This window comes from Protopterus annectens, chromosome 10.part0 (assembly GCF_019279795.1).
Source record: "Protopterus annectens isolate FY-2018-M chromosome 10.part0, PAN1.0, whole genome shotgun sequence".
In the NCBI taxonomy this organism is placed as follows: domain Eukaryota; kingdom Metazoa; phylum Chordata; order Ceratodontiformes; family Protopteridae; genus Protopterus; species Protopterus annectens.
The window spans coordinates 635,052,255-635,079,963 of record NC_056744.1 but is presented as its reverse complement, the minus strand read 5'-3'; the positions used below and the strand labels follow the sequence as shown (position 1 = coordinate 635,079,963).

Sequence of the window (27,709 nt, the reverse complement as noted above, 5' to 3'; positions counted from 1 at the left end):
AGGGTGTATTATATTCTATTATGGACCTAATGGGAATGGAGTAGACATGAATAATAACTTTGTGGACCTAGAAAATATGATGATCAGCTGAGCTAGGTAGAAGTACTTTCTGACAAACATTAGATAAATGGTAGTGAAAGGAGAGTTCTTTGTCTACAAACATGCCCAGGTCACTTTGATGGTGTATGAATGAGAGCTTGTGTTTCTGAAAGGACAAAGTTCTATATCTTTTTTTATTTATCTTTAGCCTGTGGTCCTGGCACCAATATTTTATACCTGTTAAGTCATATTGGATTAGAGACTCCTATGAAGAGCTGATGATAGCTCCACATTTGCAGCTATCTGCAAACCTGGTTAGCCACACATCTTTAATATTGGCTTTAACCTCAGAGAACTAAATACGAAATAGAAGTAGCCCTAGCACTGAGCCTGGGTACTCTAAAAGCAAAATCAGGTTCCCAATACTGATATACTGACTTCTGTCAGTGAGACAGTGTGTTATCCAGTGGGTTTCATAAGTGTGTACATTCATTTTGATATGTGTTTTGATGCCAGAGTATAGAATGGTACTGATGCCTTTTTCAATATTATGGTAAGCAGTGTTTTCTGATTTGCCCCATCCAATGCCTCAGTGACTTTATCAAAAAATCTTTTAATTTCACTAGGCGGGATCTTTCTTTTACAAAGCCAGATTAGTCTGACTCCAGGGATTGTAAGTTTACAATATCTTGTTTATGAGTTTCATAATAGTGTGGTGCATTACTTTACAAATAAGGCTGGAAAGGCTCATGGTTTGTAGTTGTCCAGTTCAGTGGTAGAGCCACTGTTAGCTGTGCTCCAACACAAAGCCAGTTTCAAGGATGACGTTGAACAGATTTAGTAGGGAGATGGTGAGACTGTCTTCGTACTGATAACAATGTGGCCAAGAACATTTTTGTGCCCAGAGAACTAGTTTTCTTGACTTTGAACAGTGTTCTTAGGATCTGATCTGAGGTGATTTCTGGAGTGGAAGCAGATAAAAGGGCATGTGGGGGGAAGTTTGGGAGGATAAAGGGGTATAGTCTGACCTAAATTATTAGCTAGTATGTTTGCTATGCTGCCAGGGACTGAGCAACAGTTATTTATCAATTGGGTATTGTTCCTTAGGATTATAACATAGCTGAGAAAAACTTTATAGTTTTCCTTTACTAAGGGAGTCATTTTCATTTCTTTGTTTAGCCTCTGAGGTTCACATCTGGATTTTGAAATATTTAATTTATTTCTCACGGCATAAATATATTTTTTTTCTTCTGTAATATAGTTTGTTTATACTAGGGTTCCACTACAGGGGTTATTCCTAAATTTAACATTGCATTTTTGTTAAATAAGGAATGATATGTCTATGCATGCATTAAATTTGAATAGCAACTGTCTGTAAATGCAGTGGTGTTTGCTATGGTGTCCTCTGTGGGATGGGGGTTCTTAAATTGTATCAGATCATCAGCTAACTGTAGTAGATATGCCTTTAAAATATCTCTAAAGACTGTAGGGTTGCATGCAAGTTGAGCTTGGTTGGTCCTCATGGTAAATATTATTGAATAATGCTTGGATCATATTACTGTATAGAGCATAAGGGAGCTATATTTGTAAGAACTAGGTCCAGTATATTTGAGCCCCTAGTTGGGGAGTGCACATTCTGATGCAGAGCGTTTGCACTGATGAAAGATAGTTAGCATTATGCCTATTTGTTGTGGTAGTGACCAGATAGTTGAAGTCATCAAGAAGAGTCTTACGTTCTATAAAAGAGAGTCTAGTTTGTTTAAGTATGCCTTATGGACTGTGCATTCTGGAGGTGGCTAGGATATGGTAGCGGATGTTTTTAACAGCAGCTAGAATGCGAAGGAGCTGAAGGTGATTGCCTTGCTGTATATGTCCTAATGCTATAGGATTTCATAGGACATAGACACACCATTATCTGTACCATTCCTACAGTTGGGTGTGAATGAGTTTAGTCACTGAATAATGCTAGGAAGGGTATGTTGTTGTTGCACCAGAACAACATTAATTTCAGGAAAGATGTGGATATTAATATTTTATAAGGTCAGAAAGGTTTGTAAGAACTGTAATTTCTTATTTAGGCTTCTAACATTGAGTTCACTTTCTTTATATTATATTGATTTTATCTGACTAGGATGGCAGATGGAAGGGACTGCGTTACCTAAAAACATACTTTGGGGATGGAAAAAGTTTTGGCCACTATATGAAGGCCCTGTGGAAAGAGAGTTTTGCCAACCATCACTGCTGTCTCTACTGATTTATTCATTAATTTGTTCATTCATTAATATTCTTACCCTGAGTAGTAGACCCATTTCAGTACTCACAGTAACAAATATTCTGTATATAGAGACATAGATGATCTTAGCCAGATACACTGCAATATGCATTGATATGAAAAAGAAAAATTAAACTATACTAGTTGTAAAGTTAATCGTGTCCACAGCTTCCAGTTTGGTCATTTATTTATGGAGTGTGTGTGTGTGTGTGTGTGTGTGTGTGTGTGTGTGTGTGTGTGTGTGTGTGTGTGTGTGTGTGTGTGTTTATATATATATATATATATATATATATATATATGGATCCCTATCACAACACCGGCACGCCACAAAGCCGACACCCAAAACACCGACACCAAAAGACCGAAAACGCACAAAACCAAACACCATAACACCGACACCCAAAACACCGACACACAAAACGTAAACTACACATTACACACAACTATACATGCACTAACCGTAACCCAAACCCTAACCCTAAGGTCCGACACTACCGCACACTTACCCTACCCGCACCCTAACCCTAACTCACTTAACCCGCCACTAAACCTAAAGTCCGTCACTATCGCACACTTACCCTACCCGCACCCTAACCCTAACTCACTTAACCCGCCACTAAACCTAAAGTCCGTCACTATCGCACACTTACCCTACCCGCACCCTAAACCTAACTCACTTAACCCGCCCGTAAACCTAAACTCCGTCACTATCGCACACTTACCTTACCCTAAGTCCGACACTACCACACACTCACCTTTCCCACACCCTAACCCTAAATCCCTCACTATCTCACACTTACCTGTCCGCTCCCTAATGCTAAATCCCTCACTATCGCACACTTACCGAGTCACGTTCACACGTTGCCCATGTCGGTGTTTCGGCTGTCGGTATTTCACCTTGTCGATCATCTGTCTCGTCGGTCTTCTGGAGTCGGTCTTCTGAGCGTCGGTGTTTTGGCGTGTCGATCAAGTCAAGGGGACCCATATATATATATATATATATATATATATATATATATATATATATATTGAAAAAATTACAGCGGTATACCTGTTGGTCTAACATTTAATTACAAAAGCAAAGCAGCCCACTATAGTATATCCTGCATAAGCTGTGTACTGAGTAGAACAAGTATTTTCAATATAGCTACATGTAATTGCACATATGAGAATGACATGCCACTGTTTGCTGTGGGAGTCAATAAAATGTAGGTGCTCTGCATTTGCTCTTCACTTGTGTATCTTAGTTAAAGGGCCCTCAGCAAACTGCAGGAATGTGTATTAGTGAATTGTGTTACATGCTATAACATTTATCATAAGTTGTGTATCGTGTACTGTGACAACTTCAGAAATAATTTAATATCAGACTTACAGTTCATATCACATTTTGGTAAAATACTTTACAGATACAGGCATTTCTGATGGTTATTTGACTGACAGAGTAGCAACAAAAAGATAGGCTTACTTTTAGTCTTGAAAAATGTAGTGGTTTTCATCTCACCTCTTTATTTTTTTCAGCAAACATTGTCCATGTATAACTGGCTTAATTATAACAGCTATAGAACTTATTTAGTCTACACATGTACAGTTATTATTATTTTTCTATCTTTTAACATATTTTTGCAATTTAAGAATTATAATGGGCTTCAGTTATCTTTGGACAGAGCTTTACATTATAGAGCTAGTTACCAAAGTATTATTTGTGTTTTACATTTCTGTGACTATGTTATAGTCAGCCATTTTGTTTTCTCATAGCTTATTTGCTAACATATTGTAATAAGAAAAAAATACTTCTGGTTAGAAAAAAAATGCAAATTAGTTCTGATAACCAGATTAACAAACTGATGAAAATTTGTCATGTGTTTTTAATTTGTTGTACATATAAAAGGCATTTGTATGTTTCCATCATAAAAAAGACTTTGTACCATGTCAAGCATCCACTGTGGTTGAAGTGTAAGAAAATTACAAGACTGACATTCTCCAGTGGCTGCCTCATTTTATTTGCAAAACTGATTTTGTTTGCCTTTTAGGCATATACACTGGCTCTGGTGCCACTCAGAATAGCCCGACAATGGGGATTGTACCACCCACTCACGATGTATCTAGGCATAACCAGCATGAAGGGAACCTTGCTAGCCCACAACATCATTTATCACCATTGTCTGTTCTGGAAAATGCCAGAGAAGGGTATGTATTACGAATGTACACACCATGAATTACAGCACATTTGACAGAAATCCTTAGTTTTGCACAAGTGTCTTGTTTTGCTAACATGTTCTAGAACTACTTATCTCCTTACTTTTTTTTTTTTTAGTATCACATAATTGAGACGGCTTGTGGAGTGTATTTTCCAGCATCACCTTTTTTGTTCAATTTAGAGTTTAACACTATCATATCTTTGAGAAGTAGGAAGAAGCTAGAGTACCTTAAATTCCACACTGATAGGGAGAGGGTGTACAGACTCCATATCAATACACTTCAAGTGAAAACTGAACTAAACAGCTAAGCAATTTGATCTAACAGTATTAACCTTTGTATTCATCTCAAATGTCCAGATATTCACAGAATGTTCAGATATTTGCATCGTATTTTTGTTTCTTGCAAATTATTGAGGACTGAAGCAACAAAATAATTACAGACATCTGAGTTCCAGATGTCATACCCTTCAGAAAATGTATGTTAATGCAAATCCTGTTATTCTATCAACATTCAACATTTGTAAGAGCAATATTTAAAACTGTCCCTATTTTGGGACCTCTGTCCCTATTACTTTTGGTTTTGTCCAGAATTCTTGCCTTAAGAGGTTGAGGGGTATGTTTGTACTACCACCTTAACAGAGTTTATTTTGTAGGAACTAATGTATCCAATTGCATACCTCAGGAAATTATAGCAGTTCCCCAAATTCTGGGTTCATATGCATGATAAAGTTCTATGACAGAATCATTCCAAACACTACACCTGCACAAATAATCCTGAATGCAGGTATGTTCCAAAAATTTCTATGTTTTAGTCAGAAGAATGGAAAATACCAAAAATGTATTATCTGTAAAGGTATTTTAACTGCCATCTTTCTTACCTGGTCATGTAATTCTGATTCAGTCAATCAATACTTTCAGATGCAACTAAACTAATGAATGCAAGTGTTTCAGGATTGTGGTACATGTCACTGGAGATGGGTAGATAGTAGAGGGTGTGGAACACCACTAATATTATAATATACTTCTAGTGACCTGACTGCACTGATGAGGTTTGAATCTCACCACTGCCAAACAAACATTATGCTGGATGTATGAGGGAACAAGGGCTATTTTCCTTGGGTCTGCTGCACTGCACCAAGTAAGTCTGATGGCTACCAGGGCCGTAGTCTCTCAAGTCACAGCACTGGTACCCAAGAAGTTAAAGTAAAAAAAAAGTGCATGCAGATCTGATTCTCTAGCCAGTTAATCAAATGCAGTTTGACATTAGTACAATACAGGAAATATGCACTGTTGCCCTAGGCATGGGCCTTCAGCAACCGCACCCAGACTAGGACTACACACTGCTTACTTAGCAAACTAAATCTCAGCCTTGCATCACTGCCCTCTTTCTCACCAGTCTCTGTATAAACATCAGTGTGTTCCAATGCCTCTTACCCATGGGAACTACCGTTCAAACCAATTATTATTTACACAGCTACACACACGCGCACACACACACACACACACACACACACACACACACACACACACACACACACACACACACACACACACACGCACACACATGCACAGACACACAATTCCCAGAGAAGATTTATAGAATTCTCCAGTTCCAATTAGCTTTCACCCTAGCATAGTATTACTGCTCCCACTTTAATTATGGCTAAGGATGAACACATCAGTTACTATTGATCTAAAGCAGGATACAAGAAAAATAAATACAAAATAGTAAGGTGTGGGGCAGTCTGGCCAGTTGGAGGCAAATAGAATTAGCTTGACAACCTACAGTGCTTAATACCCTCTCCTCTGACAATTAATAATACATAAATACCACCATCCCCAAAATGTGAACAAACAAAAATGTTATTTAGATGTTAAAGAAGTCAAGTCAGTGCTGATGCAAATTAAATTTGCAGATCTAAATACAGTTGGGGAAAAATACAATAATAAGTTTAATAGACAGAACACCTGAAGAAAATCTCTAATTCAGCAAGGTTAAAACTTCATCTGACTCTCGCTGAAAGAATAGTGACCTCTTATCACATGTGCTAAACAATAAAATACTTTATAAGACAGGTTGAAAACTGCATTTACATATTTGTGGAAGCCGCGTATTTCAGAAATTAGGTGATAGAATGTTCAGAATGCACTGGCTAATCAGGTCTTAGAAATGATGGAAAAACATAATTTAAATTTAAGGAAATAAAATGTATAAAGTATAATGTAAGGAATGGTGATAGAAAATATTAAAAAAATCAGAGACTACTGGATTACTTTACTTAAAGCCTAAATTCATGTATAAGCCTGAAGCCTAATTTGAAATAGAAATAACCTGAGGGATAAGAATATGTACAATGCGATACTGAGCGTAAGGTTTTTGGACAAATATGTTTTTGAGTGCATCTTTAAGAAAGCAAAAATAGTTTTACGTCTAAGTTTTTTATGAATGGAAATAATGTTTCAATCATCTGGTTTTCCGGAGGCATGCAGTAACTTTCTTTTTTCTGTTCTTCTCTGAGTTTTAATGGCTTTCAGTAAAACTGAGTGAACTCATTCCACTAGTGACATTTTAAATAATGAATCCAGATATTTATGTGTCTTTAATCAAAATCATTTCCATATCCTTTGTCAGGCTAAGTATGGTTTTAATTCATTTGTTCAGTTAGCAGTTGTTTCCTGTAGTCACAAGCATAAGGAAGTGTTAATGATTTGGATTATAAATCAGAATCTCACATTACTAGCAGTTTATCTGTTAGATTATCTGTTAAAAGTGTCATTTAATCCTTTTTTGATTATGGGTGTACTTCCACTAGGGATTCAGTTGTTGCTCCTTGGATAAATTAAGTAGTAAAAGATCATTGACATAGCAGCACAAAATATTTATAATAGTATAAAAACAATCTGTACTAACCCAGCGAATATTAGCAGAATGTTTTATGCAATAAATTACATTCAACAAGCTTAATTAAAATTAGAATTTAATAGCAGCAACAATACAGACTCTGAAAAGTCCAAGAATTTGTATTGACATTATTGTACAGTGTGTATCAGGAAATTTACCCTTTTCCCCACTGTACTGTGATCTCAGAGTTGGTATATATAATTTTATATATAATTAGCAGGGGGAGCTGGAGGTTGCGGGGGGGGGGGGCTTGACCCCTGCAAAAACATAGATTTTTTGTTGTTTTCTTTTGTTTGAGTTTTCAGAAACTTAAATATATGGTCTTGATCATATGAATTTGAGTTTCCAAAAACCCGATCACATGACATAAACCTGTTCTTTGTGCTAATGTAGGATATATGGAAAGGGGTACTTTTTGTCTCAGTACTACTTCATCGAGTGTATACTCTATAAAATCATCATGGTACCAAGAGGAAGCATACATACATCTGGGATTGGCATGATTTCCATCCATCTAGCCATTCATCCATCCACAATCTCCATAAAAAGATATAAGGTCTATACATAAAGCTATTGTACAAGTGTAATGTCATTCAGCAGCATGATGTTAATGTACAGTCTTATTTTGCATGAATTTGGCCTACACTGATGGACAGCAGTAAAGCATTGCCAAAAAGTATTGTGTGGCATTAAAATACTGGCTAATTAAAGCAGTCTGAGAGGATGTATGTTTCTTTAGAGGTCACTCAACACTGCAACCTATATGCCCAGATAGAAAGGTAGAGCGAAGGAGACGAAATTGTTCAAGACTTGAGTTAGAGGAATAAAGGAAGATGTTTCTCAAAAGCTTGTGACTTGTCATTCATTTGCCATTATTTGGGGGCTACTGAGCAGACTCACTTATGGTGCTGATGGAGGCACATCCATATTGTGAATTCATAATGTGAAATATTGTGTATGCTGCTGTATGAGTACCACACACACAGTGCCCTATAGATATTGTTTCTTGTTTCTTCATGTAGTGTGACCCAATGTTGTTAGCAAAGCGTGCAAGAATGAACAGTGCACTTTAGAAACATACTGACTGGCATTGTGCTCATAACCTATTCTTCCTTATTATTTTTCACCTCCATCTCTGTTTGCCTTTATTCTGTGTGACTTGATGTCACAGTCTTACAGTGTCCTGCCATGTTCTTCATCAAGACTGATTAAGGATGCTGCAGTTATGGGCCACAGGTGACTATGACAGCAGTTTTGTTACTATTGCACTCATGTAGCAGTGGCAACTACATACACAGAACATCATAAGCTCACTTCCCAGTAATCTGTGTAAAGTGTGTGTGTGTGTGTGTGTGTGTGTGTGTGTGTGTGTGTGTGTGTGTGTGTGTGTGTGTGTGTGTGTGTCTGTGTGTGTCTGTGTGTGTGTGTCTGTGTCTGACAATGCTTTCAGAACATGACAGTGGAATTCCTCCTGACAGTAGAATCCTGTAAATGTACAACGATACCATTTCTGGTGTTCAGGCAAATTGTATCTGAATTGTAGTAGCAGACTTACCCATGAGGTATTACTCATTTGCATATATTCAACATAGCTGTTTGATTGGTCTGCAGTTACATAGCAGCACTGTAGCTCTGGTTCATCAGACATCTCAGAATAGTGAGATGGACTTCTCCATGCCTTTCTGCATTTCTCTGTGCATGCTCCTCAGCGGTGTTACGAGGTCTTTGAATGTCATCCTTAAATTCATAACTGCTGTTAAAAATGTGGGACTTCAATTTGCTGAAGTGTTTATTTAAATGCTTCCTGATTTCCTTGTTTCAGGGTAAGGCCTGAAACATTAATGGCTGCTGCCAGACTGCCAGAGTATTTCTAAACCATCACTTAGCACACAATTAAAAAAAAAAGAATCTCAAGTAATGTATTTATCTGATGTTTATGTGGAGAAATCACAGAAGATACATTTTGTGGATCTCACAACTTTGGAAACCATCAGAATTTCCATCCTATGGAGCAGTAGCTATTTTTATTTCAGAGTAGATGGCACAAGTCCAAGTCATCCCATGAGCTAAGCAATATTTAAAGCAGTTTTTTTTGTTTTTGCTCTAGTGCTCCTGTGATCTTTGTTTCTCACTCTTGCCCACAATACTGACCCATTCAATTCACCTAGAGAATGAAGGACAAGGGTTAAGCACAATGGGCACAATATCATGGTCCTTGAGGGGGGGCTGTGTTTTTATTGCATCTTAAAATTTTTCCCCATGCATACCCACTAACACCTCAAGACTTGGACATGAGTATTGTGTTGGTTTCACTCGGTCACATAGGGATAAAAAAAACTATAGGAAAGGAAGGAAGCAAGTACATCCTCCACGATATGGGAGTAATATTGTAATAATATTGTAATAATTATGAGTACCGATGGGCAACTACACTGCAGAGATTGCATAAGCTGTACTGATTGAGCTTTGTGTTGGAAAGCCCAAGTGCAGTGCAATAGATGAAATAAGGACAATCTAAAATAGGAATGGTACTAGATAGATCTGATTGAAGTACCAGGTGCTTAATACTGGTGATATCCTTACAGAGTTGAAAACAGGATGACCTAATAACCACTGACATCCGGTCTCTAAGTATGAACTGATCACTGAGGATGACATCAAGATTATGCACTTTTGATGCAAACTCCAACCTTTTAGCAGCATAAAATATAAGATGGAAATGATAGAGGTGTCCCTTAGTAGCCTGCCTATCCAGGGACTCTTATCTTGGACATATTCGGTTTGAGCCTTCTACTAGTGAGCATTAGATGGATCAAAGTATACATAGTCTGCAAACTATTCACTAAAGAACATGCATTCACAATTATTTCCTGAAGAAAGAACTCCATGTGCTTATCCAGTTTCATCTATTCATTTAGCAGTGTATCTAGAGATCTGAAATAGCAGACAGCAGCAGAATGTCAAATATTACAGTTGGAAACTTTAAGAATGGCTTTTCAGACTTTGAACCCACATGGTCAAAAAAACTGCTTTTGTATTGGATGGGCTGAGTGCATGTGGATAACTGGCAAAGTAGCTTTTTAGGCAGTAAAGATGGGGTTGCAGTTGTGAAGATGGCTGGTCTAGGTTTCTCACTTTACAACAAGGGCAGCATCAATCATACACTGCAACATTTTGTTTTCTAAACAGTAGTACAAGACATTATTAGCAGATAAAGAGAGAGATAATTAAGGGGACAAAGACAGGATCTTGTTCTTGAACTGTAATGGAGATGACCAATTATATGTTGATTTAACTACCTGAGGATGCTGTGAAAAACACATATGAAAATAAAGAGTAGAATTTGAGCTTGGGTGGATTCTCTTAAATGTCCAAGGTATGTTTTGTGATTTAAAATAAAAATGATGGACCAAGTTCCCTGCTTATATCCCGTGGCTTAGAAATTATTATCAGTTAATTTGGCAGTTCCACTGTCTATCCATTTCTTAGTAAGGTCAACAGCCAAAATAAGTATCCAACAGGACCTTACATATGGTAAATTATTTCATTAGTTGCATGCAGACAGCAGTTTTTCAGGACCTTGTCTAAGAAGAGGTGAGAAACATGAGTGTCATCTCCTTAGGGATGTCCTACCCCCCCCCCCCATGCAACAATAGAATAAAAGCATCCTTGAGACATTGGCATATACACTGTCACCAAAGAGTATGGTTGAAGTCCAGGCTAAATTAGATGGCCTTTGGCTTACCAAGTTCACTTATGATTGCAAATTGGGTACAATCACTGACTCCCCCAACAATGTTAGCATACTATAGGAAGGGCTAACACAGACAAATGACCGCTGCGAAAGGGCACGGTCCAAATACAAAACGTGCATTATTATTTCCTTTGGGAAAGTAGAATTCCCCACTAACTGCAGTATTGACAACACAACTAAAGCTCAAACCCAATGGTGAAAGATCTAGGAACATAGGTAGATAGTAATCTAAACTTTGACCACCAAGTTTCCTCTGTGGTAAGGAAAGCATTAGCATTCTATATTGCATACCTCATAAGTAAGGGCATTGCATCCGGGTCTAATCCGTCATCATACCACTAATAGAGTACAATGTTCCCTTTTGCATGTACCTCAACAGATACCTGCAACAGCTGGCAAAACCACAGAGGTTCCTCACCATGAAAATAAAGGACCTCCAAATCATGATGTATGTGGATAAACTAAAAAACATGTAACTGTACCCTGTATCATATAGGCTGCTGAGAGGAGACCTGTGCCTGGCCTACAGGGCAGTCTCCAACCCTACCCTGATAGATAACCTTCACGTACATAGATCTAATGGCACAAGAGTCACCCACTCTATGGATCTTAACCTAGCCAGTGACATTAACAGCACATGCTGGAAAGACAAATATGCCTCCCAGAGACTGCCACTCCTCTGGAGCAAACTTCCAATTCAAATGAAGTAGAGCTCCTCACTGACCTATTCAAGTGCAGTTAGGACAAATGGATGGGAGACTGCAAATTCACCCTGGTGGGTGGCAACCATGTCCCTCATGGACAGGGAGAGTTGGTGTTGACCATAGACTAGTTCTGCAAAATACGTTCACTTAATAAGGACAGATGGGGAAACTTGGGATTAACATGGCAAGGCTTGTAAGGACTCTAGGGCCATTAGCATACCATAATAACCTCCTATGAATCTATGATAACAAAAAAAAGGTGCTATGTCCATCAGTCTACAGGCAGCAAGGATAAAAATGCAAAACAACATTTCAATACCGTATCAGCCAGTGTAACATAGACATTCAGTAAAGGTATGTAAGGCACATAAAGCAATCAGATTGCCAATAAAGGATGTTCACATTATGTGCAAACTTGCAGGTAGGGTATACACATTTACTTTCCCATAGTATCATCCATCTTTTATCATACCCAGTAATATAGAATGTAAAGCAAGCAGTGCATTTTAAAGTACTGAATACCAATGGATTTTCAGTTACTTGTTAATTCACTTTCAGCAGCTCTGAGTTAAATCTGAGAATCTAAACTGTCATAATTGTCTGTTCATAAGGGTAACTCCATTTTACTATAGTCTTTCTTTGAACTTAGATTAATTGAATGTGAAAACCAAAGAAACCGTGTTGGGTAAAACCTTGGTGCAGAAATAAATCCAAAGGAAGGTAAAAAGTAAAAAATGCACCAAGATAACACACAGCAAACGTTTAATCACAGCAAAGTACAAAGTGGTAAGCGCTTTCACAACCGAAATTGCTTCATCAGACACTTCAGTAAAAAATGCACAGGTTTAAATAGAGATTCTAAAATGCCAATTAATCAATAAAAATCACACAATGATTAAGTAGCAGTGAAAAACAATTAAGCCTCATGCTCAAACTAAAAAAAGCATTGCTTAGAAACATTGCTTAAAAACATTGTACAAGAAGGAATCAAATACTATACATGAGAAAGCTCTTAAAAACTTATAAAATCATTATAAAACATGGAAAAATACTAGGCAGGAAAAAGTTAAACAGAACACTTGGAAACTAATAGTTAAATACATTAGACTAATTTTGAAAGAACTTAGCTAATCTTAATGCTTGAGATGTCTAGCCTTTAAAAAAGGGACCAAGGAAGTAGTAGCATTCAAACCAGGATACTTTTCAGCATTAAGTTTCAAAATCCACTTCTGTTCATGTCCCTCTGTGATATTCTCAATGTCACCACCTCTGGGGTTTCTATGAATATGTTGTAGAACAAAGAACTTAAAGGAATGAGAATGGCCATTGGACATAACATGATTGGCTAGAGCATTTGATGGTTTATTATTACTAATATCTCTTAGGTGGTCTAGAATACGATCTTTAAGCATTCTATTTGTTTTTCCTACATAAAAAGCAGGACATTGTACACAAAAACAATAATAGACCACATCTGTAGATTTGCAATCAGTGTATTGATTAGTGTACAAAGAAAATTTCCTAGTAGGATGTACATATTTATTTTTGCTATATATAAATTGACAAGCACTGCAATTCCTGCATGGAAAAGTACCATGCCGATTGGATCTAATAATAGTTTTAGATAATTCACCATGACATAGATGTTGTTTAAGGGATTTATTATTTCTAAAACTAAAAATAGGAGAATGTCCGACCTTGTCTACCAGTCCAGGCACTTCTTGTAGCAAATACCAATGCTTTTTGACTACATCTAAGTATTGATTGATGTTACTGGAAAACTGAAACACCACTCTAAATCATTACTAGTTCTGTTAGTATATCTTGTATTGTCAACAGCATCAACAGCATTAAAATAAGGTTTACATCTAGTGCTTCTCAGCTTCCAGGCATTAGAGATAGTCTGTTCAATGTCTGCAAGCGAGTATCCCCCATGTAAAAATTCTGTTTTTAAATTAGATAGGGCAACTACTGCATCTTCATCTCTGCTATGCAGTCGCAGTGTTCTAAAAACCTGACCCTTGAGCACGTTCCTAGGAAGATGTCTAGGGTGCATACTAAATTTGTACAAAAGGGTATTTTTTCTAGTGGGTTTAAAATAAATATTACTGCAAAGACTATTTAAAACAGATTTACTAATCTGCACATCAAGGAAACTGATGTCAGTGTTGGAACTATGGTAAGTGAACCTTAAAAAATCAGTAGTTGAATGCAAATATTCCACAAACTGTGCCAAGTCAATACCAGAGCCTCCCCACAGCATAAACACGTCATCCACAAAGCGGACGTACCAAAGTATTTGTCCAAAGAATGGATTATTGTTTGACAACACATTTTGCTCTTCCCAGCTGACCAAAGCCAAGTTGGCATAGCTATTTGCACATGCAGTGCCCATGGCCACGCCAACTTTCTGCAAAAAGAATTGCTCCTGGAACATAACAATGTTGTTCTCTAGGATAATCTCTAAGAGACTACAAATCAACTGTATCTTAGTGTTGGTGAAACACTTATTCACATAAAGAAAATCCCTAACGCTGTCAACACCCCAGGTGTTAGGTATACTAGCGAATAAGGATTCAATGTCTAATGTAACAAGGACAAAATTCTCATTAACATCAACACTTTCCATTCTATCATAAAGCCTTTGTAAAACATCTTTGTATCCTTCAATATTGTATGGCAGTTTGCCAACAAACCATGTAAACATCCCTCTACATAAATAGAGAGAGGTTCAGTACACCACCCAGTGCCTGAAACAATAGGACGCATGGGTGGAGATAACAAATTTTTGTGTATTTTTGGTAGGCCATATACCCTGGGAACAAGTGGTTTATACACATTAAAATACTTAAAAAGTGAATCATCTATTAAATTCATGATTAGTAAATCAAAAATTAAAAAAGAAACTTTATCTATAATAGCGTTAACAGTAGGCTTGGAAATGCATTGATATGTATGTGTATCAAGTAAAAGTTTCTCCATTTGTGTGACATATAAATCCTTGTCCATTAACACTATTCCACCTCCTTTATCTGCCTGCTTAATAACTATTGAATGTATATTTTGTAATTCTTGCAGGGCTCTGTGTTCATCTACTGTCAAGTTATAAAATGACATACTAGTATCAGTTAAGTTGTTTAATTCTCTAAAAGCAATTTCACATACATCTATGAATCGTTGAATACCTGTTGGTAAAGCTGGAACAAAGGTACTAGGTTTTCTGTATATATTATGTCCTTTATTACCTGCAGTAGTATCTGTAGGAAACAAACACTTCAGGGAAAGACTTCTGCCAAGTAGTCTTAAGTCCTTCAACATTTGTGCTGGGTCGGCCCTCCTTGCAGGAATAAAGGATAAACCTTTATTAAGAACACTAAGCTGTTCACTATTTAACACAAAAGAAGAAATATTTATAACTAAGTCTGAGACTACATGCGTCTCTTTTTGGATTGATGAGCTATCACATCCATGTGCTGGCTCTTGAATGTCTTGCCGTTGTGTGTAAAGCTCTTCGACCAAGCTCTGTACGGCAGGGCTGTTCTCAAAGAGTAGTCCCCCTTCTTTGCCTTGTCTAAAAAAACACTTGTTTTAGTTCTTGCCCTTGAGTATTATTAACTACAGATACATTTGAAGTTGAAGGCATTACTGCTGATGCGTAAATGGGATGCACATCATTAATAAACTTGTCAGTGGTAAAGGAAGTCTCCAAACTGCTAAAAGCAGTAAAAGAAGGTTGCATACCTGGTTCTGCTTGCATAGCGTTCATAGATACGGGCACCACAACTCCCCGATCGTCTGTAGTAGTAGGAACTGCCGAAGTAGCAGTAACAGGAATTTGCAAACCTGGTTCCACTTCTGTAGCATTTGTAGATACGGGCGCCATAACTCCCCGATCATTCATAGAACCGGAAACAGGACCAGAGGAGCCAGTCGTGTTTCCCTGCGATGCAGTATTTGCATTAAAGGGACCATTACTTTGAATAGATGTAGTTTTAACTTCTTTCGGCCAAGAAAAGACATTGTTTCTTGCAAAGTCGGTTTTATCTCTATTAAGTTTAGATAACTTAATAGACTGTAGTTTCTTCTCATAAGCAACTATATTATCCTGTAGTTGACTCATTTTGTTGAATGTAATATCACAAGAAAAATTGTCAATGATTTTTGTTTCAAGATCAATAATCTGTGCTTTTAAGTCATCTTCAATAGGTGAAAACAAGTCTATTAAAAGTTCCATATATTGAGAACTAAATTGTAAATTTAATTCTTGCCATTTACGTAGCAGGACTGGATATGTATCACCATAGGTGGGCATATTCAGAATTCTTAAGCCTCGTGGAATAATTTTGGCTTCCAACGAAGCTTGAAGATGTAACCTCTGCCATTGCAGTCTCTTGTATTTATACATCATATTTTCTAGATTCTTATATTGCTGAAAAAATTCTGGTAAACGTTGTTGATTAGAAAAAGTTTCATCCATACCAGCTTGTATAACAGTATTCAGCAACGGATTTACAGGAATGTCTAGAATCCTTAGGAAACTGTGATGTTGTCCACTCACAGACTGCTCAGTTGTAGTATCTTCCATGGAGATGTGTGTCCCTTCACCGAACAAAACCAAAAACAGAAAACCAAAGAAACCGTGTTGGGTTTTTTAGTTTGAGCATGAGGCTTAATTGTTTTTCACTGCTACTTAATCATTGTGTGATTTTTATTGATTAATTGGCATTTTAGAATCTCTATTTAAACCTGTGCATTTTTTACTGTGGTGTCTGATGAAGCAATTTTGGTTATAAAAGCGCTTACCACTTTGTACTTTGTTGTGATTAAATGTTTGCTGTGTGTTATCTTGGTGCATTTTTTACTTATTTTTTACTTTTTACCTTCCTTTGGATTAATTGAATGTGGTTGTGTGCATCTGAAATGCATTTTTTAAAACTTTGGTTCAAAAACATATTCAGACAAATTATGTAGCCATATTCTGTGCAATGATGTAAAAGGAAAGTAACAACATATATTAATTAATGCTTTGCAGAAGAACAGCTGTTTCTGCATACTGCCAATAATTCAGGATTTTGCATAGGTTAAGTTGAGATATGATTTGAGCATGTGTACTCTTATAGGTTCATGGGTTCATAGGTAGGTACTAGGCTATCGGCCCAAGGGCCTACGTAAGCCTAGCCAGCAAGGTACCATGGCTTACGCCACCCAAGAAAGTTATTTTCCTGTTCCGCTGTCCAGCAGAGACACAGAAATGATCCCCAAGGTGTATTTCCTATTTCCCATCCACTCATCAAGATTTTTCTTAAAGAGTGCTAATGAAGAACTTTGCTTGACATAGATGGGTAGTTTGTTCCAGAGTATAGGAAGTGTCTGGGACAGGAATCTATCCCTCCAGCATGTCCTGTGTATTGTGGTGATAAGGTTTAGGTCCCTAGAGCATGTAGCTTGGAGGGATTATACTCATATAATTTTAACTATTTTTATTACTCAGTTTCGCAGCAGCTCTCAATATCACACCACATTTTCTCCTGTGTGTCATGGCCCAGATCACAGCTGGAAAGGGTTCTTTAGAAAGTCCACCAACCCTGTAAGCAAATGACTAAATGGATAGATGGATAAAAAAAATAAATAAATGCATACATAAGAAAGTAAATAAATAAAATAAATACTATTCAGTCCCAATTCATACAGCACTGATACTACGGAGTCATGCATGTTAATGATCATATTATCATAATGCATTTCATTACCATAGTAACAATTGCTGAATTATACTCACAACTCACTGCTTCAGGGAATTATAATAATTTGAAAAAATCCAATGACCAAGGTGTGCACAAGACCAGGTAATAACCAAACCAAAAACCAGGAAGCAGAACAGCCAGCAAGTAGTCGATAAAACAGAATACTTTAATCCAATTAAATAAGCCTTAAACAGGCTTATTTAATTGGATTAAAGTATTCTGTTTTATCGACTACTTGCTGGCTGTTCTGCTTCCTGGCTTTTGGTTTAATTATAATAATTTGTCAATGTATACCTGTAGGAGAAGCACATATCGAGGCCATTATTTTAATTCTACCATATATACTTGACATGGAATGTTCGTGCAGAATTTTCAGAAATGTGCCACCTGGAGTTCTCTCTACCAGAAGCAACCACAGGTACTATTAGTAATATGTTAATTTCAGCCACTAGATAGAAGCAATACTGCACTCCACACATACCTTTATATTGATATTGTATTAACGTTGGGAGAAAAGGGAATTCTCAGACACACAACAATTTCAGAGTTAGCATATACTTCCACTAATTACATTTGCATTTCTGTGGATTGCAGTTACAAATCTTGAACTTATAATGGGTACCCATTTTATGTTCTCAGCATTAAAAAGTTGTTAAACTATGGTGACTTAAAAGTTCATGTCTAGACATTTGTATTTATTTATTTATTCATTAGACCATAGGGAAAAGTACATTGTATTTTAGTACTCTGACAGAAAAAGAAGGCATAACTTGCATAATTATTTAATAAAAAAGAATGTTTAGCAATTTTGGAAAACATCTTAACTGAAATACTATAATATAATTTAATATACACAGCATATTATGCAGACAATTAAAAAATACCATGCAAATAAGATTACAGAATATATTTCTCATGCAAATCTGTCAGTGATTAATAACTTCTACAATTCAGATAATTAGTGCACATTGCAGAACATTTAGTTCTCATGTCTAATCTGCTGTGAACATCTGCTATGTTAATAAAATAGGAAATAGGTCTATTTCTTCATGTGGGATGATGATGATAATTTAACATTTTTGCGCAATTCATCAAAATATATACATACATGCATATATCAAAATTTAGATCAGCACTTACGCGAAGCTGGGAAGGTCGAAAGGCTGTTTTCAAGTTTTCATAATGCTGATCCAGAAAATGTTTGAATCCACATTAGCAAATGATAGTGTGCATTCACTAATGTGGATTCGACATTCAGATCATGGTACAGTGGGGATCAGGAAAAGTACCCTTTTCTCACTGTAGTGCAATCTTGGAGTTGGAATATATAATATGCAGGGGGTAACATTACAAATAACACAGGCTTTCAACATTGGAGCTTCCAGTGTTCAAATGTTGATTCTGTGTTCCCATTTCCAAAATGTTTGTAATTCGTTATTACCAATTTTAGTGAACTAGTTCGATCAAAAGGTGGAAAATTATTTTGATTTTCCACATTCTGATAGTAAACCGATATATATATATATATATATATATATATATATATATATATATATATATTTGTGTATGTGTGTGTGTGTGTGTGTGTGTGTACTTATATATATGTATGTGTATATGTGCATGTGTGTGTGTGTGTGTGTGTGTGTGTGTGTGTGTGTGTGTGTGTGTGTGTGTGTGTGTGTGTGTGTGTGTGTGTGCATGTGTGTGTGTGTGTGTGTGTGTGTGCATGTGTGTCTGTGAGAATGTGTTTGTTTAATTATAGCAGTCACTTATGCTGATGATAAACTGCTTCTGTGCTTGCTTGTCTCATGTTTATTATTTTGATTGTCATTATATTTCTCCCTTCTACATCTGAGTTGTTCTCTTTTTCATGATGGAATTGTGAAGTATGGGTACAGAACTCAGAAATGTGATCAAAGGACAGGTAAGCTACATTATCTACATAGCTTCATAGGTGAGTACTAGACTAATGGCCCTGGGGCCTTTACAAGCCTAGCCCATAGGATTACCCTGGCATCGTGCCACCCAACCTTGGTTACCAGTGCCTCTGTCAAGTAGAGCCACTGGAGTTATCCCCGGGGTGAATTTTCTATTTCCCATCCACTCATCAAGATTTCTCTTGAAGAGGGTCAGCGAGGTGCTCTGCTTGACATGTATGGGAAGTCTATTCCATAGCATGGGCAGTCTCTGGGTTATGAACCTATCCCTCCAGCACTTTCTGTTGATTGTGGTAATGAGGTTGAAGTCTCTGGAGTGTGTGGTGCAGAGGGATTGGGATTTCTTTAGATGTAGCATTTCTAACAGAGCTGGGTCAGACATGGCTTTGTAAGTCAAGCAGAGATTGCTTCTAAGTAGGCGATATGAGACAGAGAATAGCTGGAGTTTTTTGAGTCTGTCCATATAGTGTTTGAGGGCTAGGATCCACTTTGTGAGGTAATTTTGCGGCCTCTCCAGTTGTTGCAAGTGTCTAGTGAGGTACATGCCAAATGGGGCATTGTACTCGATGATTGGCCTAATGAGGGAAGAGTAGAGGGAGACAATGACCTCTTTCCTTTCTGGACACAAAACCCTTAGTAATGAGATGTGTCACATAGAAGGACTTTCTGACCACAGTGGCAATGTGGTGATGAAAAGAGAGGTTGCTCTCAACCTGTGTTCCCAGATCTCATATAATGCCTTCTATGTTCAGTGGACTACCATTGATGTGATAATTCATGGGAACCAGTTTTTTCCCAAAGGGGATGGTGACACATTTTTTGGCATTGAGCTTAAGGCCATGGTTCTGACACCAGTCACTGGTCTTAGTGAGGCCTTTCTGTAGGATGTCAACATCACTTGGGGAGTTAATAATAGTTCCCAACTTGCAATCATCTGCAAACTTTGTCAGCCAGAGTCCCTTCATGTTAGCCTGGACTTCAGACAAGTAGATACCAAATAGGAGAGGACCCAGGACCAAACCCTGTGGGACTCCACTCGTGACTGGTCTGCAGCCTGACTTGGAGTCAGCTACTTTCAGACTGTGGGTTCTATCTGTGAGCCAGTTTGCAACCCACCTAGTGATATAAGGGTTAATGCCTAGCATACTGAGTTTTTCTATGATTCCTGAGTGGGGAATGGTATCAAAGGCCTTGGCCAGATCAAGGTAGGCTGTATGAACCACCTTGCCTTCATCCACAGCTCTGGTGACTGACTCAAAGAAGTCGACCAAGTTGAGCAGGCATGATCTACCCTTCACAAAACCAAACTGTGTGGGTTCCAGAGTTTGGAGATTCCCTATATCCTTGTTTATTAGGTTAATGATGATGCATTCCATAGCTTTGCATATCAGACTCGTCAGGCTTATGAGGCAATATATCCCAGGGTCTGTAGTCGCTCCTCCTTTATGGAGAGGGATGACTGTAGTCTTGCGCTATTCAGCAGGGACAAAGCCTGAGGTGAGGCTGTGATTGAACAGGGCACACAGGTGAGGTGCCAGTTCACTCTGTAGTTCATGTAGAACACAGCCAGGGATGTTGTCAAGTCCCATAGAAGCTGTATTCTTGGCCTTGGACAGTGCTGTTTTAACCTCTGCAGCAGTAATACTGGGTGCCTGACAATCTACTGGTATTGTGATTGGTCCTTTGGGGGGGTAACGTTGGCAATGAATCTGTCGGTCAGTATATTGGCAGTATCTGTTGGCTCGGTACAGGAGGTACCATTGTGCAGTAGGTTAGAGCACATCTGGGTATTGCCATAGAGATTCTTTACATAACTATAGAAGGCCTTGTGTTTGTCTTTACTATTTGCTGTAATTCTGTTTTCATAGATAGCTTTAGCGGATTTGATGAGGGATTTCAACTTTTTATTGAGGCTTATAAGGGAGTTTTTCCAGTCTTGGGACTTCACCATATTCTGCATCAGTTTCCTCCTTCTGTTGTAGACTTTGTTTATAACAGGGGACCACCAGATTGGCTTCCTTTTTTTGGAGGAGAGCATCTTGGTTTGATTGGGTATGGCAAGATCCTTGCATTTGTGTACGTGTCCATACAGTGCATTGGTGTATGATTTAGCAGTCATGCAACTATTCTCCATTTGCATGGGTGCCGTAAAGTCAGCCACCTCTGTTTTTAGGAGCCCAAAGTTAGCTTTGGAGAAGTTTTTCATTTGCAGGTGGGGTGGTGTGGGAGGGATGTGGATTTCCAAGGTGATTAGTTTGTGGTCAGTTCTAACCAGGAAGGAGTTGACAACTGGCTTAGAGCAGTGGTCACCCATGTTAGTAATGACCAAGTCAAGGATGTTGTTACCTCTTGTGGGGGTAAGAATGAGCTGGTCCAGGGCATTGGAATTAGTGAATTACAGGAAACATTGGGCAAGCGTATTGGTACATGAGTAGTATTTCCAGTTAATGGAGCGGTAGTTGAAGTCATCCAGTATGAGAGTGTTAGGTTGGACCCTAATGTTCTCCAGGGTGCTTAGGAACATGGTGTGTGAGTCTTGGGACATGGGTAGGGACCTATAGCAGGCTACGACCTGAATCGCTGTCTTACCCAATGTTAGCTACACCTAAAGTATCTCTGATGCATTATGTTGGGCTACCAGTCTGGAGGTGTGCACATCCTTTATGAATATGGAAACACCACCACCTTTGGAGCTTCAGTCCAAGTTCTGGGGCTGAAAGGTGTGGAATGAGTTATAGCCCGGTAGTGCAGAGATGCTTTCTGCTGCCTTGAACCAGGTCTTTGTTACAGCACAAATGCTGATGTCCTCCACTTTAAGGAGTGCTTCGAGTGAGTGCATTTTGAGATTTAGATTTCTAGCATTGAGCAGCATGACTCCCAGTTTGCATTTGTTTGTAGCTGTTATGGTGGTAATTTGGTCTTTGGAACATGGCCTAAAAAAGGCACTATAGGGGTGGCAAGAGCCTTGGCCAGTATCCAAAAGCCCAGGGGTGACAGATGCAGGCTATCTCTGGCAAAGCATCGAGGTCTGTCAGTCATGTCATCCCAGCCAGACAGATAATGGATTCCCTTAGAATGACACCAGAAACTTAGCCAATTGTTGAAATCAATCATTTTTTGCTTGTACTGTGGTATCATTCTGGGTGGTGGTAGGATGCTTTTCAGGGCTAGGGTCATACCTGCCTGGGCTACGTAATCCGAGAGCTCCTTCATGTCTCTTTTCATGTAGTCCAGGGAGGTACTTCTCTGGTCATTCACACCCATATGTACAATGACAGAGACATATTTGTGCCTGTTGTTGAGCGACCTGAGTGGATGCATTATGTGGGGGATCCTGGCACCTGAAAGGCAGCTGACTGTTACTTTCTTCTTATTCAACCTAGTGAGTGGGACATCAGTGTGCCTCACTATTGAGTCACCTATGACTAGTGTGCTGGGCATGCTGTTTTGCCTTAGGAATTTTGGTTGAGTGGCACACTGTTTAGGAGAGTTATGCATCTTGTGATTAGTGTTGTATTGTGGTGGTCGAGTGAGTTTCTGCTTTGGAGGTCTCTGTTATTTGGGTAGATTTTTAATTGAGAGCCTCGGTGAAGGTGGGTGTGTGGTTTGTGTTTTTATGTAAAGGCAGTGCTGGTGTGTGTTCTGGATGGCTATGTGTTCCATGTGGTGTGGTGTAAGTGTTGACCTTCTCTTGACCAGCTATTCTGGTCTTGACTGGAGAGTGCGTGGCTTCCAATTTGGATATATAAGTGCATCTCTCGCAAGTCTGAGTGTTGGGAGGTAAGTGAAGTGGGTTGTCAGTGTACATGAGACAGTTGCTACATTGACTCAGGATGCCCAATTTCACCAGGTTAATAAGTGAAAGCACAGGGAACTGACCTTTAGACATGCCTAGATGGGTGGGCATTAATAATAAGTATTGGAGCTGTTTCCTTGTAGAACATTTAGTGCTGGTAGCACTTTTGTGTGCTACAATAATTGCTACAAGAAGTCTGGTAAAGTGCTAGACTAATAAGCTAGTAAAAGTGCAGGAGAGAAGAGAATTAGCAGATCTAAGAGAAAAATTGAAGATCAGACGTTGGCACTGCACAGAAGCTTACAAACAGTCCTGGATACAGCAAGTCTGTATCTGGACTAGACTAGTTATAGGAAAGGTGGGAAACAAGTGCAAACATGGGCTTTTAAACCAGAAAAGTTGAAAGAGATGGAAAAACTGCCCAAACGGCCAATAACTACAATTTCTGTGGCAGAAACCACTCCTCTTGTGGTAGATAGGCTACCTAGTGCTTCCCACTCCCACGTATAAGCTAGAAGGCTTCCCTCCAACACAGGAAGGCTTCAGGGGCTCAGAAGCTTACAAACAGTCCTGGATACAGCAAATCTGTATCTGGACTAGACTAGTTACAGGAAAGGCAGGAAACAAGCATATTTTTTTATTTTTTTTACAGAAAAGCAACTAAAACAGCACTCAAAACAACTCAAGGGCAGTGCAAGCTAGCATACTTGAGTGTGTAGCAATATTTGAGCAAATACAATTTAAATAAATGCAATTTATTCAAATTGTATTCTGAACTGAATTCAATTATTGTTTTATTCAACTCTGAACAGTTAAAAAGTGCCAAAAAATATACTTATCAGCTGAGAAGCACAATCAGTCAGAACACAAGAAGATTCTAGCAACGTTTTTTTTTTTTTTTTTTTTTTTTAGTAAAGTGGAAAGGGAGAAAGCAGGAACAGAAGATAATTTAAAGTTAGGAACCTAAGTTGGTTGGCCATCTCAAATGTTCTCTCTCTCTGTATTAGGTAGAATGAGCTAATGACACTAGACTGGGAAGAGTGTCCCAGATCAAATTTACAGTAGGGGCAGCCTACTGCAAAGCCACCAAATATAAGAACAAGACACCAATCAGGAGGGGGTATGGGAAACAATTACAGCTACTAGCTCTAGCCACTAAATAAAAGTTTTAAACATAAAGGAGCAAGGAGACTCTAGAGAATGCATTTAACTGCAAACAAATCAGTTATATGATACCTGACTACAACACAGAAACCTCACGATAAATAGACAGGAAAGCACAGATAGAGCACTCACAAGCAGAAAATACAACTCTCAGTATGAAAAAGCAGTTTACAATTAATTAATTCAGTAAAAATACAACTACAGTAATTAAACACTATCTAGCAATGACAAATACAGTTAAAACAGTATAAAACAGTACACAAATGCGATGAAACAGTAAAAAAAAGCTTTATAACAGTGCAAAATGTAGTAGATTAGCTGTATAGCACAATTATAAGCATTAAAGAAGTGCAATTCAATGAAATAAATGTAAGAAATAACTTATTCTGCTCTTGGATTCTTAGGGAATTTCTGCTTTGTCCCAGTGATGAATCACCACTCCTCAGCCTGGTAAATTGGTGCCAGCTCATGATTGAGCTTATCTGTTGAATATAAAAACATGGTAGAGTCAGCAACCTGTGCACAGAAATCCGTTTATTGATGGAGGATGAAGAAAAACAAACCGGTTTCGGCCATTAGGCCTTCCTCAGTGTCTGTGAGGAAGACCTAACGGCCGAAACCAGTTTGTTTTTCTCCATCCTCCATCAATTAATGGATTTCTGTCCACTGGTTGCTGGCTCTACCATGTTTTTGTATTCCTCTGATGTTCCTGAGCCGTGCAGTAGCCGTACATGCAGAGGTCTGATTGATTTCTCATTGAGCTTATCAGTTACCAGGAAATGGTCAAGAGATCAGGACTTAAATCAGTACTTAAATCCCTAATAAATTTATTTGTGACTTTAAAGTTACTTCATACATTACAAAGTTCATTGCTGTTTTACTTTTCTTTTATTAAAATATTTAAAGAACCAAATGGGAAAAGAGATTTTATTTGTATCACGGCTAAAGAGTGGGATTATATTTTTCAAAACTTGCTACATGTTAAAGTTACTACCTTAGATGGATGACATTTTCTGATGTCTTGCAGTAACATGATAAATAGTTACAGATTATCTGCTGGTATGTTATTTATGTACTTATTTAAATATTTATCTATTTATTTAATTACTATATTATGCATTTGGACCAGGTGCATTTTTGACTGCAGGTGAAGGGAGAAAAGCTCCAAATGACAATACGTGAATTTTTAGTTTGCATTAGCATAATCATAGGCATAAGAAATCATACAGATCTATAGTTTCTTTTATGTAAGAATATTTCAGTCACTCGTCTATTAAACACAAATAAGAGTTGGTTTATTACAAGCAAAAATAAGGTATGACAATTATATAACTATAAAAATAACATTATTACATATGCAGCATACATAAAGCAAATTATTCTTACTTCAGTAAAGTCCATATAGTAACAATTACTTAAGTTTATATCAGGAACAAGACAGTTATAACATAAAACTTATAAAATAATAACTGCTTTGCAGAGTGTTAATGAAGATCTATCATGATCAGTAACGGGAATGAGGAAGAATATTTGGCAAGCTTATGTAGATGTTATTAATGTAACTAGCCGTGAGGCAGTAGCTGACTTAAAAAGAGGAAAGAGTAAATAGCTGGTATATATCCAGTACTGCAGGTGCTTGTGGTGAGGAATAATATACTGCTTAGGATAAAACCTCATGCTACAGATATAGAAAGAAATAATAACATTATGAACAGTTTACATGGGCATTCAATCTGCATGCGTCTTCTTCATCTGTGACTCTGTTTCTACCTGAACACCACAGATATGAACAAATCTGCTTAGTTCCTTACTGTATAATGAGCGTATTAATGCATTAAATAATCTTCAAAGGCAATTTGGAAACAGAGCATAATCAAAATGTCATGTGAACCATTTGTCTTACCATAACCTCTCAGATGTGCTTCAGAATTATGGTAGCAGTGAATTACTGCTAATGTATTTGGATTTCATTTAATGGCTCCCCAGTTATACCATTCAGATCAAGTCCATTATACTTCCTGTGTTCCTGTTTGGGCACAGGATGCCACTCTGGTAGAGTGTTTAGTGTTGCAGCCTTAGTGACGCAACATCTATTATCCAGTGTTAACTTCTCTTCACAGTGTCTTTGTCCACATGAGTCTTTTCTGCATATAGTAGTTTCCATATCACATACTACTTGAGTGGTGTCTTCAAATTAACGCTTTATTTTATATTTAACTCTGCTTTTGTGATTCAGATTTTGGGAGAAAATTGCTCAAAAGGTGTTTTCCATGTATCTGGCTGGCCAGTAAATAACCATCTAAATTAATAAAAAAAAGATAGAAATAAACTAACATTTGTACCTGACAGCTTTGTCAGTAAAAGTATATCTGTCTTTTGTACTTTTAAATCGATGCTGGCAGAATAGATAACAGGGTTTGAAGGGCAAAAACATTTCCCTGTGTTCTTTTTAAACATTCAGTAAGAATTTATGTTTATCAATTAATAACAGATTAAGCATAACTCGATTTCCCTAAAAAGTAAAAAAAGAAAGAAAGAAAAAGAAACATTTCAGAAAGGAAGGTGGGAAAGTCCCTCCTACATACCTCCCCATATAAGAAGCTTGAACTCCATGCACCCTTTACTTACATATACCAATTCCATGGTCTCAAGCTGTGGGAAATTTTAAAACAAAACACTGCTAGTTACACAATACAAGTGAATGCATCACCAGCAGAGGTTTATGAAGTGATTGTAAAGAAATATGGCTCTGCGTTGTCACCCTGATGTCATGTGCAAAAATGAGAAAAGGGATTGTGGATGGATACATTGCAGATATATACCATAATAATGGGTTGGGAGAAAAAATGCTAGAAATATTTCAATACATACATTAGGAGTATTAAGAAAGCCCCAATATTTCAATGTGTTTTAGACAAAGACATTGATAGGTATCAGTCATGGGTGGCAAAGTGAAGACAGCTTTGACATAACAAGAGAAAGTCCTTCCAGAGTATATATAGTGTGAAATCCAAAGCAGAGGTGGAATTGAAGAATGCAGAGGTAAATGTAAAGGAATTCTGGGGATTTCTGACAGGAACTACAATGAAGTGTGACACTGGTTAACAAGGAGTTGTCAACCATCCCTTAAATACAGAGCTGGTCAGATTAGCTGATACAAGTGGCCATTATATATCAGCATTGCTGGCGGTTCTTTGTG

General features: G+C 37.8%; 1 protein-coding gene across 2 annotated transcripts in view; it reads left to right on the top strand.

Annotated features, from left to right (window-relative positions):
• The window catches only part of GLIS1 (GLIS family zinc finger 1), a 1,802,806-nt gene that overhangs the window by 1,539,471 nt on the left and 235,626 nt on the right, over positions 1-27,709 (top strand). For both annotated transcript variants that reach the window (XM_044085458.1, XM_044085459.1), the window contains one exon: positions 4,342-4,498. In XM_044085458.1, the coding sequence (XP_043941393.1) occupies positions 4,342-4,498 (157 nt within the window). The remainder of the gene's footprint in view (positions 1-4,341; positions 4,499-27,709) is intronic.